Genomic DNA, 13,875 nt, shown 5'->3' on the forward strand with positions numbered 1-13,875 from the left:
CACGCGTCTAGCAATATGGGGTGGAGCGCCATCCTGCATAAACATCGTACGTTCCAGCAGGTGTTTATCAGCCAGGCTGGGGATGATGCGATTCTGTAACATTACAGCTCCTTTTATACACGATTATCATGCGCAGTCACTGACGTTTTGCTGTCCAGCGCCATCTGTGGGACATTTTGTGAACTTTTTTTTTTTCTTCTAATAAAACCCCATGTCATTCCAGGCATGTGTGTCAATTTTTACCTCTCTATCTACATTATTCCGTGGTTTATTAAGTTTTCAAATTTATACTGACTTTTTGATCACCCGGTATACACTACTGGCCATTAAAATTGCTACATCACGAAGATGGCGTGCTACAGATGTGAAATTTAACCGACAGGAAGAAGATGCTGTGATACGCAAATGATAAGCTTTTCAGAGCATTCACACAAGGTTGTCGCCGGTGGCGGCACCTACAACCTGCTTATTTGACGAAAGTTTCCAACCGACTTTTATACACAAACAGCAGTTCACCAGCGTTTCCTGCTGAAACGTTGTTGTGATGCCTCGTGTAAAGAGGAGAAATGCAACCCATCACGTTTCCGACTTTGATACAGGTCGGATTGCAGCCTATCACGATTGCGGTTTGTCTTATTGCGACGTTGCTGCTCGCGTTGATCGAAATCCAATGCCTGTTAGCAGAATATGAAATCGGTGGGTTCAGGAGGCTAATACGGAACGCCATGCTGGATCCCAACGGCCTCCTATTACTAGCAGTCGAGATGACAGGCATCTTATAAGCATCGCTGTAACGGATCGTGCAGCCACATCTCGATCCCTGAGTCAACAGATGTGGACGTTTGCAAGACAGCAACTATCTGCACGAATAGCTCGACGACATTTGCAGCAGCATGGACTATCAGCTCGGAGACCATGGCTGCGGTTACCTTTGACGCTGCATCACAGACAGGAGCGCCTGAGATGGTGTACTCAATGACGAACCTGGGTGCACGAATGGCAAAAAGTCATTTTTTCGGATGAATCCAGGTTCTATTTACAGCATCATGATCGTCGCATCAGTGTTTGGCGACATCGCGGTGAATGCACATTGGAAGCTTATATTCGTCACTGCCACACTGGCGTATCACCCAGCGTGATGGTATGGGGTGCGATTGGTTACACGTCTCAGTCACTTCTTGTTCGCACTGAAGGCTCTTTGAGCAGTGAACGTTACATATCAGATGTGTTACGACCCGTGGCTCTACCCTTCATTCGATCCCTGTGAAACCCTACATTTCAGCAGGATAATGCACGACCGCATGTTGCAGGTCCTGTACGGGCCTTTCTGGATCAAGAAAATGTTAGACTGCTGCCCTGCCTAGCACATTCACCAGATCTCTCACCAAATGAAAACGTCCGGTGAATGATGGCCGAGCAACTGGCTCGTCACAATACGCCAGTCACTACTCTTGATGAACTGTGGTATCTTGTTGAAGCTGCATGGGAGCAGTACCTGTACAAGCCGTCCAAGGTCTGTTTTACTCAATGCCCAGGCGTATCAACGACGTTATTACGGCCAGAGGTGGTTGTTCTGGGTACTGATTTCTCAGGATCTATGCACCCAAATTGCGTGAAAATGTAATTACATGTCAATTCTAGTATAATTTACAATGAATACTCGTTTATCATCTGCATTTCTTCTTGGTGTAGCAATCGTAATGGCCAGTAGTGTATGATCTAGGTGATAATCTGAGCAGCCTCCTTAGATAGTTTCCAGATGACGCTGTAATTTACCGTCTAGTAAAATTAGCAGACGGTCAATTCCAATTACAAAATGATCTAGAGAGAATTTCTGTATGGTGCGAAAAGTTGTAATTGTCACTAACAAAGAAAAGCGCGAGATCATCCACATGGGTACTAAAAGAAATCCAATAAATTTTGGGTGTACGATAAATCGCATATATCTAAGGGCTGCCAATTCGACTAAATACCTAGGAATAACAATTACGAGCAACTTAAATTGGAAAGACCACATAGATAATATTGTGGGGAAGGCGAAACAAAGACTGCGGTTTGTTGGCAGAACATTTAGAAGATGGGACAAACCCACTAAATAGACAACCCAGATTAAACTTGTCCGTCCTCTGCTGGAATATTGCTGAGCGGCGTGGATTCCTTACCAGGTAGGATTGACGGAGAACATCCAAAATCTGCAAAGAAGGGCAGCTTGTTTCGTGTAATCGCTCAATAGGGATGTGAGTGTCACTGATATGATACACGAGTTGAGGTGGCAGTCACTGAAACAAAGGTGGTCTTCTTTGGGGCGAGATCTGTTTACGAAATTTCCGTCACCAACTTTCTCTTCAGAATGCGAAAATATTTTGTTGACAGCCACCTACGTAGAGAGAAACGATCATCATAATAAAATAAGAGAAATCTGAGCTCGAACGGGACGATTAGGTGTTCCTTTTTCCCACGCGCCATTCGAGAGTGGAATGGTAGAGAAGTAGTATGAAAATGGTTCGATGAACCCTCTGCCAGGGACTTAAGTGTGAAATGCAGAGTAACCGTGTAGATGTATATGTAGATGTAGTGTTTACTGCTGGTATCTTTCCCCTACATAGAAATTAACAGCAGCACATTCTCATATTCATCATGAAAGACTCGATCGGAAATTTTTGGTGGGCCAACCTTCAGTAATTTGAAACTTTCAGCTTGAAGAATTTCCTACTGAAGATTGATCACAAATTACACAGTTCTGCTTTAGCCTTTGAAAAATTTTCAGTCCACCCAATTTTATATGGATAGCCATGTATTACTCAGAGCTGCGTATTGCATAGAGAGACTTCAAGAATATTTTCGCTGTAATAAAGATGCATCTGCTCATTATGTCCTTTATGACTCGCACTATGTTATGTTTCCTTTTTAATTTTTTACCTTTAATGTCGTAACATTCATGTAGCCATTGTGCTTCAAATAAAACGGAATGGTCAGGTCAGTGTGATTAAGTTTAGTGACTTCTATTTTTATTGATGAAGTTATCCTCAAACAATACTGAGGACATTCATCTACTTATGTTGATAAATAGTCGTATCTTGATGAATGCAGCTAAAGTTCTCACTACCGACAGGTTCCCTCTAAATGGCAGCACCATCTACAAGCAATCTAAAACAGCTACATTCCTATCCCTTCTATTATTGCTGCTTCCTTCGTTACGCTGAGTTCCGCTTAATATTCTTTTCGGAAGATATGCTAGGATCTAGAAAACATACATTCCGGATCCCAGATAAATATTTTTGTTACAAGGCAACTTATTATACTAGTAGGCCCTTGAAATTTAAGAATCACACTATCCAACTAATTATATATGTGTACTAGTTCACATACATAAAGAATGGTAAAAAATGGAAAAAATGATCGTGTGGTGTCAGTGGCTGGGAGGTCCCAGACGGGAAGTTCGGTCGCCAAGTGCAAGTCTTAGTGAGTGCGTCGCAAGGTTGGGTGACTTCCACGTTGACATTGGGGATGAAATGATGATGAGGACAGCACAACACCCAGCAGCCTGGAATCGTACCCGGGCCCCAATGCGTGGCAATCCAACGAGCAGACCATTGAGCTATTGGGGCGGACATGGTAAAAAATTTGTAAGCGAATGATGGGCAAATAGGTTTCAAAGAAATCTCCTCAGATCACAACGTGCATCACAGAACATCAAAGGATGAATATCGTTGAAAGACCAATTAGTTTTTTTACCCTGACACACATTAGAAATCAGTCTTACTGTTTTATTACAGAAAATGAATGAGTGAACATGATCAACCATTATTGTCGATTGCTTCAAGGAATCATAAAGAATGGCATGCATTGATGCAAATTTGATATAGTTTCACGACATTATTTGTTTTTCGCCAGAAACGAATCAATTCATGAAGCTCACATAGTCGGTAATACGGACTCCATCGGCCATGCACAGCATCTTTTGGAACTGCTAGTGTTGTGGTGAAGGATTTGATGAGGTAATGATTTCTGTATATTGGTATCATGTCTTTGGAGAACTGGCTGATTTTACAGTATACAGTAAATAAAACAATAATGGAGCCTTTTCTTTGATGGTTTAATCAGAATTAACTTTTACGTATTGTAAGAACACTTCCATCAATTAATTTGGCTAACATCAACTAGAAAGAGTTGAAATCCTTTAATGTTTCCTGGTGCACTAATCTTGCATCACTAGAAAACACCACGCCAAATACGGCTAGGCGGCGCTGTAGGTTGAGGTCCTCCAGTAGGCTGAGGTTCGCCAGTTGGCTGAGGGCCTCCAGTTGGTTCAGGCCCACCAGTTGGTTGGGGCCCTCCAGTTGGCTGGGGCTCTCCAGTTGGTTCAGGACCTCCAGTTGGTGGGCCTGGTGGGCCAGTTGGTTCAGGACCTCCAGTAGGTTGACCAGTTGGATCAGGACCTCCAGTTGGTGGGCCTGGTGGACCAGTTGGTTGTGGCCCTTCAGTTGGTCCAGGAGGGCCAGGTGGAGTCTCTTGGCTGCGGCATGCTGATACCTGTAGTGGAATATAGATGGAAATTAAGTGGTATTCCTTCTGAAGGGATATTAAGATTAATGTAGTTTTGAAATGACGACAATGAATCGCAGAAATTATGACTTGTACTATTAGGACTGAATTATCAGATGCGTTTCTTTACCCTGACGTACATTAGAAACCAGTCTTACCGTTTTATTGCAGAAACTGAATTATTGTCTATTGCTTCAAGGAATCACAAAGAAATGTAGGCCTATGCATTCATGGAAATTTAATGTAGTTTCATGTCATGATTTGTTTTTCGCCAGAAAAGAAATAATAAATAACTACTGTTATGGTATACTTGATATCCCAGAACAAGTGATAAAAAAAGTTATATAAGAAATAGATAATGAATTATTTATATTTGTTGAAAGCATTAGCTTATGAAGGGACCTAAAAGTAATTTTGTTGTTTTCTCAGCAAAATAACAGTCGCCGAAGAAAAGAGGGTATAAATTGTGAATATATAAATTGTGGATGACAATAGTGAAGCCATGTGTTTCTGAAACACACAAAATTGTTGATCTCGAATATGAGCTTCAGTGTTAGGACATATTTCCTGAAGGTATTTGTGTGGTACGTAGCCCTGTACGAGAATGAAACACTGATGATAAGTACTTCAAACAGGAAGAGAATAGAAACTTGGAAAAGTATTGCTTCAGAACCTTGATGAGGATTAGACGGATACTCTGAATAACTATTGAGGAGGTACTGAATACAATTGCAGAGACAAGAAATTTATAGCACATCATTATTAAAAGAAGGGATCAGTTAGTAGGACACATCCTGAGGAGTCAGTTTGGTAATAGAAGGAAGTGTGAAGTGTTTTGGGGGGGGGGGATTATAGTGGGAGAGCAATGCATCACTTTATTAAGGTGGTTCAAATTGTTAGAGCTTCCAGCAGTTACACAGAGACGAAGAGGATTGCTCAGGTTAGACTAGCAGGAGGACCTGCATCAAACTAGTTTCCGACACTTCAAAGGAAGAGAAACGGTGATGAAATTTGAAAATTTTTTTCTTTTTTATTACTGAAATTATGTGCAAACAATAACTTGCAAGATATGTGTACAATAGTTCTAACATTAGTTGGCATGTTAAGTTTTTGGCCTTCACATGTAACTACACTTAAGACCTAGGTGTTTTTATTATTTTTACAGACTACCAGTTCTTAGAGAAAAATTCGTCTATGGAATATACCGAACAGTTCTGAAGAAATGGTGTTAAATTACCTTTAAAACTTGCTTTGCTGTATGTTAATTATTTTATGGCATTAGGGAGGTGATCAGAAATCTTTGTTGACAGATATTCAGCTCCTTTCTAAGTCATTGACCTCTTTAATAATTGTTAATATAAGTTTTTTCCTTCTATCTTGTAGGTATGGATTAAAAGGAGAAATTGTACCGTTGGAGTAAGACACCACTGGCATTCTTATGTTCTGGGTGTAAATGTGACATATAAAAGTAATAGTTATCGTATCCATAGTGTCTGTGGTTATTGAGTTGATTGGTGACGCTGTTGATGAAGTCAAATCCTCAAGGTGGCCGTGGTGGCAAGCAGGAGTGACATGTGAAGCATAGCTGTGAAGCACTTGGAGAAAATTGGAGAAATTCTGAACTGTGGCGCCGACTATAAGGATGTAACTCGTAAAAATTGCACAAAACAACGGACGTTAATGTTCATGACAGTCTCAGTGCTGTTTCACGTCTAGGAGTTTGATCTGTAACGAAAGATATCGGCGTATGAAGAAAATCAAAAGGAACTGACGCTCGTGTCTCATTCTCGACACCACAATAGATTCTATTGACACCCCAAATGTCTGGACAGGGTTCCAGTTGAATTAGCATCAGATCATCTTTTACTTATTCTGAAGCGCCAAACAAATTGGTAAAGGTTTGCATATTCAAACACACGGATGTGCAAACAGGTAGAATACGGCGCTGCGGTCGGCAAAGCCTATACAAGACAACAAGTGTCTGACGCAGTTGTCAGATTGGTTTCTGCTGCTACAACGGCAGGTTAGCAAGATCTAGGTGAGTTGGAAGTGGTGTTATAGCGTACCAGCAATGGGACACAGCATCAACGAGGTAGCGATAAAGTAGAGACTATCCAGTACGACCATTTCACCAGTGTACCGTAAATATCAGGAATCCGGCAAAACATCTAATCTCCGACATCGCTGCAGCCGGTAAAGATACTGCAAGAAAGGCAGCAACGACGACTGAAGAGAATAGTTCTAAGTGGTAGAAGTGCAGTCCTTCCGCAGATTGCTGCAACATTTCAATGCTGGGCCGTCAACTAATATCAGCGTACGAACCATTCAACGAAATATCATTGATATGGGCTTTCGGAGCCGAACGCTCACTCTTGTACCCTTGATGACTGCACGACACAAAGCTTTACGCCTCGCCTAAGCCCGTTAACATCGACATTGGACTGTTGATGGTCGGACGAGTCTCGTTTCATATTGTAACGAGCATATGAACGTGTACTTGTATAGAGTCAACCTCATGAAACCATGGACACTGCGTATCAGCAGGGGACGGTTCAAACTGGTGGAGGCTCTATAATGGTGTTGGGCGTGTGCAACTGGAGTGATATGGGACCCCTGATGCGTCTGGTGACACTTATGTAAGCATCCTATCTGATCACTTGCATCCATTTATGTCCACTGTGCATTCCGAAAGAGATTTGGTCAAGTGCAGCAGAACAATACGACGATCCACATGCGTAGAATTGCTACAGAGTGACTCCAGGAACGCTCTTCTGAGTTTAAACACTTCCGCTGACCACCAAAGTCTAAGAACATAAACGTTATTGAGCATATCAGGATGCCATGCAAAGTGCGGATCAGAAGAGATACCTACCAGTTCGTATTCTAACGGATTTATGGACAGACCTGAAGCATTAATGGTGTCAGTTCCTTCCAGCACCACTTCAGACATTACTCGCTCCATGCCACGTCGTGTTGTCGTGATGCGACACTTCTGCGTGATCGCGGCGGCCCTGTACGATGTTAAGCAGTTTCTTTGGCTTTTCAGAGTAAAATGAGATTGCAATTATCTTGTATGGAATTTATATCCGTCACAACTTTACAATAATACAAGACCTATAAGGATGATGCTGGGATATTTAACTGAAGAGAAAATCTTAACAGGATGGGTATGTAGTAAAACAGTCTTTATGTCCTGCAATCAACTCTTTTCAACATATCTTGCTTTTAACTTCAGTGACCTTTAGTGTGCCATTCATTCTCTATTATGATCAGTAAATCAAAGGGATAGTCTATTGGAGATAAGTAGATTACACCTAGAAAAAGATGTTTCTTACTGAAGATTCGGTTCATACATACTGTAGCATACTGACCATATACGACAATATTAATGTGAACTAGAACAGTGTATTCCAGCAGCATTGCCAGCAGACTAGCGTAGGACATTCTCACTCTGATAATTCGACAAGGCCGATGCACTGTAGCGAGGACTCAACAGGACTGCACAAGCTCGTGCAGCAAGTGGAAAGGCAGATTTCGACATTGGTAGTGATAGTGGTGTTTTAGGACACGTTACTGGTACTGGAGCATATGCACAACAAATATGCCACTGCCGACTGTAAGTACCAGACGGTTTGCAACGAAATTATTCTCAGGTTTGCATGACAGGATTGTGGCAGGTCGTCACATGGACCTGCAGCAGAAGTCACCGGTTTGAGGTCACAGCAGGGCAACAGATCTACACACTAAGTCCCTCCCGGATTTAGTGCCACAGCGCAGCAGACAATCCCTCAGCAGCTAGGCAGTCTCCTGCTCAGGATGCAGTGGGTCACCCCTCCCCCCCCATGCATGCCAGCCAGGTTCCTCTATCGGAGGACGGGCGCCTCTAAGCGACGGGCATTTCCCACTGTGAAACAACCGAGGCACCGCACAGGGCCGTAGCAAATACTGACGAGGATACAGGCGCAGAAACCATGGGCCAGCTTATGCAACGAGGCCGCCCGCGCACTGTAGAGAATTCGCGGCAGCACTGTGGGGCATGCAGGCACGCAGCCCAGCACAAATCAGAGGCCACTGACCTGGTGTGCTACGCAGATGCTTCAATGAAGAATTTTTGACCTTCTCTGGAACCTCTTGTGCTCACTCTTCATCTCCATCACCCCTCCCTGCCATTGTGGCTCTATGTACACTGACGGAAAGATTTCGTAGTATCAAGAAGGAGCTGTGCCACATAAACGAAAGTTGTTACTGCATCTGAAGGAAGATGCCTGTTCAAATTTCGCGCCAGTCGCATTAGAGTCGCGCTACTTGCGGCAGTATATGAATGTAAATCAGGTTGCTGGATCTTCCTTCTGTGACACTGTAGAAAGATTTGGAAGGACAGTCACTGTATAGGGCTGCTGGTGGTCACGAGAACGTACAGCAGCAAGAGCCACGTGGCTCTACCGAGACAGAAGACCATTGTGTTCGGTGTACTGCATCTGCAGCAGCAATTTGGGCAGCAGCTGGAAGCACAGTGACTCAACGAACTGTTGCAAATCGGGTACTTCAAGGACAGCTCCAAGCCAGACGCCCTGTAACGTGCGTTCCACTGATCCCAAGCCACCGCTATTTGCGATTTCCGTAGTGTCAAGAAAGAGCTCACTGTAGGGCATGGTGAAGGCCAGATGTGTTTTCAGATGAAAGCTGCTTGTGTCTCGGTACAGTGATGGGTGAGACCTGGTTAGAAGGATGCCAGATGAAGGCCTGCAACCAACCTGTCTGCATGCTAGACACACTTGACCTACGCCTGGAGTTATGGTCTGAGGTGTATTCGATTTCGTATGACAAATGGACCACCCCGGCGGTTATTCCACCCACCCTGACTGCAAAATTGTACGGCAGTCTGATAATTCGACCTGTCGTGATGGCGTTCATAAACGGCAATCCAGGTCGTGTTTTCAACAGGATAACGCTCACCCACGTACCGCTGTTGTAACTCAATATGCTCTGCAGTGAGTCGTGATATTGCAGATCATCCACAAACAATATTAAGTGCTCTTGTATTCACCGACCAAGTGCAACAAGCGTGGAACCCATTACCGCAAACTAACAGCCGGTACCTGTACAACAGATCGCATTCACATTTGAATGCTTTCATTCAACATTCTGGAGGCTACACCGGTTATTAATGTACCAGTATTTCAAATTTGCAGTGGCTTATCTCGCACTTACGTTAACCTGTGATCTTGCAATTTTAATGATTTAAATATGTTACCTCGGCAAATCTATTCCCGTAATATCATTACTCGACATTAATGATTTTTTGGTGTTGCGGTTTTCGCCGTCAGTATATAAGATTTGATTTCCCTTTCTGTCTACCATCAGAATGGAATAAATAAGCAAGCCATCTAGTCCCGGTAACGAGCTTCTAATACACTAAATAATAGTGTTGTTCTGTTACTCTATAGAAATAATTTAGGGTTTTGATTCATGATGAATTCAATTCTTATCTTCGTGATTAATCGCTATGTTTGTTTACTTCTCATATTTAGCTGTGTGTCATGAGAGTTGTACTACTCGGATTTTTACCACAACATGAGTGAAGAACAAGGATTGACACAGATGATAACAAATATCCTGTAATCATTCATAAAAATGAAGGTATGCAGATGCAAGATCATTAGAAGCATTAGAAATGGAGTACCAGCACGACACGAGGAAGAAAATCTGATGGCATTTTTCTACATTCACCGTCCATCCAGAAAATTCCGAGACAGATTTTATTTCTGGTGTATAAGCGAATCAGTCCAGTAACTACAGTGGCAACCTGAACAACTAAAAAACACAGACATACTTCAACGAGTCAGTTTAAGCAGGTAAGTAGGCTGTGTCAAGTACATAGTCGACGTGCGACCATACGGTGTAATCACGGTTGTGTCAGAAATCGCAATGGAGCAACATCTCTAAGTGTTTAAGGCATTCTTCAGAATGTCTTGAAGAGAAGGAAACTGTGTAACAGGTTTGTCCCATTCGTCTTGACTCCTGAACGAAGGCAACGATGCCTGGGCACATGGCGTGACTACCTTGAAATGAAACACGTGGACAATTCTTTCCTCGAACAAATCATCACGGGTGATGAGATTTGGTGTTATGAAATCGAAGTCACTGCAGAATGACTAAGTGGAGAAATTCACGTGAAGTGTTAACGCTTTGACGACATAACCGACTTTCAAACCAATAGGACACACCAGTTGAACAACATGTCAAAGACAGTTTTCACTGACAGTTACTCGTGGGTGTGTGAATGTTCTGTGTCTTCTAATCAAGTGGGGGAGGGGTACGTAGGATACCTTAAGCATTAAAACCACCATATTAATTTTTCTGTACATTGTACTAATATATTCTCGAAACTTTTTGGACTCTTGTCTTACGATTTTTGAACTCTGCCAGTAATAACGCGTGGATGCTCAGACGCGGATTTCAGCTGTTACTCTCGCAAATATTGATCCAGTAAGAAGGAGGATGCTGATTATTTACTGATATTATGCGTGTATAGTTCATTAACGATTCACACGAAGTTGATGAATTTGATACAATCTCACAACTCTTTTTATTTGTACGTGTGGAACTAATATGAAGTCGCCTACAGAACCGACGAAGTTGTAAACACTTTCCGACCCTTAGATTCGAGATTAGCATGTTACAGGCAGAAAATTGTGGTACATTTGGAGCATTCAGTGTTTTAAGTGGGTGTAAAAGTAAGTACCAATAAAGATACGTAGAGCACGAATTTCTATAAAGCCTCAGCCCACACTACTCACCACAAGACAGAGGAGAAGCGCTGCCACTGTCGCCCTCATGGTGATGGAAGTGCTGAGGTGAGCGCGGGCTGCAGAGCTTTTATAAGGCTCGCCACTGCGTGATGTGGAGTACTCGTAATTCCGTGACTCTTTAACAAAGGAACCGAGCAGAGACTGCAGTCCAAATGCGACAGTGGAGGATCCGGTTGTATCAGAAGGTCACAGAGCACAGCTGCGACCAACTGAATATCTTATTGTCGCTCAGTTTTTCATCGACACCCGCTTGTTCCATGATGTCTGCCTCAAAGAAAAAATTAACCAATAAGTTATGTCGGGAGTACTCGTACATGAAACTTTTTGTGTCTTGACTCAACAAGAGAGTAGTCGTCTTAAGCCGCACACTCCTTCATCTACCTGCTGATTCTCAAAGCTCAAACTAAGTCCAGTGTGTTACTTTGGAGATTATCCGTCACATCGAAAAAGAAAGTGGTCATGCGTTACTGAGGGTGGCGTACAACGTTACCTTACATACGTAATTTCATGAAGCACGTGTATGGCCATGTACCGTGGTATTAACGATTTAAATGACAAATATACCTGTAGCTGCCTTGTAGAATCTTATATTTGAAGTAAATCGTCAATGATATTTGTAAGGTTGGCATCCTGAAGCTCTTAAAGCAAGCACATTTCCGTAGTTGTTCAGGACTGGGTCCTCATTTAGGAGAGTGTGGCCAGCCACATATACACTCCTGGAAATGGAAAAAAAACCCACCATACTTGCTCCGGACACTGCGAGAGGGCTGTACAAGCAATGATCACACGCACGGCACAGCGGACACCCCAGGAACCGCGGTGTTGACCGTCGAATGGCGCTAGCTGCGCAGCATTTGTGCACCGCCGCCGTCAGTGTCAGCCAGTTTGCCGTGGCATACGGAGCTCCATCGCAGTCTTTAACACTGGTAGCATGCCGCGACAGCGTGGACGTGAACCGTATATGCAGTTGACGGACTTTGAGCGAGGGCGTATAGTGGGCATGCGGGAGGCCGGGTGGACGTACCGCCGAATTGCTCAACACGTGGGGCGTGAGGTCTCCACAGTACATCGATGTTGTCGCCAGTGGTCGGCGGAAGGTGCCCGTGCCCGTCGACCTGGGACCGGACCACAGCGACGCACGGATGCACGCCAAGACCGTAGGATCCTACGCAGTGCCGTAGGGGACCGCACCGCCACTTCCCAGCAAATTAGGGACACTGTTGCTCCTGGGGTATCGGCGAGGACCATTCGCAACCGTCTCCATGAAGCTGGGCTACGGTCCCGCACACCGTTAGGCCGTCTTCCGCTCACGCCCCAACATCGTGCAGCCCGCCTCCAGTGGTGTCGCGACAGGCGTGAATGGAGGGACGAATGGAGACGTGTCGTCTTCAGCGATGAGAGTCGCTTCTGCCTTGGTGCCAATGATGGTCGTATGCGTGTTTGGCGAGGTGCAGGTGAGCGCCACAATCAGGACTGCATACGACCGAGGCACACAGGGCCAACACCCGGCATCATGGTGTGGGGAGCGATCTCCTACACTGGCCGTACACCACTGGTGATCGTCGAGGGGACACTGAATAGTGCACGGTACATCCAAACCGTCATCGAACCCATCGTTCTACCATTCCTAGACCGGCAAGGGAACTTGCTGTTCCAACAGGACAATGCACGTCCGCATGTATCCCGTGCCACCCAACGTGCTCTAGAAGGTGTAAGTCAACTACCCTGGCCAGCAAGATCTCCGGATCTGTCCCCCATTGAGCATGTTTGGGACTGGATAAAGCGTCGTCTCACGCGGTCTGCACGTCCAGCACGAACGCTGGTCCAACTGAGGCGCCAGGTGGAAATGGCATGGCAAGCCGTTCCACAGGACTACATCTAGCATCTCTACGATCGTCTCCATGGGAGAATAGCAGCCTGCATTGCTGCGAAAGGTGGATATACACTGCACTAGTGCCGACATTGTGCGTGCTCTGTTGCCTGTGTCTATGTGCCTGTGGTTCTGTCAGTGTGATCATGTGATGTATCTGACCCCAGGAATGTGTCAATAAAGTTTCCCCTTCCTGGGACAATGAATTCACGGTGTTCTTATTTCAGTTTCCAGGAGTGTAGTTACACCCCCAAAATATACGTTTTCCATATCAGGCTCATTTTGCTGCCACCTACTGCCATGTACTCCATATCAGCAACCTCAGTAGTCATTAGACATCGTGAGAGAGCAGAATGGAGCACTCCGCGGAATTCACGGACTCCGAAAGTGCCGAACGGTCTACCAGACGGGAGACCCTAGTCCCACGACTTTCTATCGCAACAAGACTGATAGAAAATTAAGAAACGCTCACAGAATGTGTTGATCTGAAAAAAGCGTTCGACGCTATAAAATGGTACAGGATGTTCGAAATTCTGAGAAAAATGCGGGTGATGCACACTATTTGATCATAAGTATCCGGACACCCCCAAAACATACGATTTTCATATTATGTGCATTGTGGTTCCACCTATTGCCGGGTACTCCATA

The 13,875-nt window shown here is 44.3% G+C and overlaps 2 protein-coding genes across 43 annotated transcripts in view; one reads left to right on the forward strand and one right to left on the reverse strand.

Moving 5' to 3' along the window:
- Window positions 1–13,875, reverse strand: part of LOC126456897 (proline-rich protein 2-like) — a 739,962-nt gene that overhangs the window by 586,955 nt on the left and 139,132 nt on the right. For 3 of the 23 annotated variants that reach the window (XM_050092736.1, XM_050092740.1, XM_050092748.1), the window contains exon 3: window positions 4,371–4,533. The exons of 11 other annotated variants lie outside the window; for them this stretch is intronic. In XM_050092736.1, the coding sequence (XP_049948693.1) occupies window positions 4,371–4,533 (163 nt within the window). Of the gene's footprint in view, window positions 1–4,370; window positions 4,534–11,345; window positions 11,400–13,875 lie in introns of those variants that run through there. 9 more of the 23 variants (XM_050092745.1, XM_050092747.1, XM_050092750.1 and 6 more) reach the window with 7 other exon arrangements.
- LOC126456902 (proline-rich protein 2-like) overlaps window positions 1–13,875 on the forward strand; it is a 494,957-nt gene that overhangs the window by 234,396 nt on the left and 246,686 nt on the right. The window lies entirely within an intron of this gene.

Source organism: Schistocerca serialis, chromosome 2 (assembly GCF_023864345.2).
Source record: "Schistocerca serialis cubense isolate TAMUIC-IGC-003099 chromosome 2, iqSchSeri2.2, whole genome shotgun sequence".
In the NCBI taxonomy this organism is placed as follows: Eukaryota; Metazoa; Arthropoda; class Insecta; order Orthoptera; family Acrididae; genus Schistocerca; species Schistocerca serialis.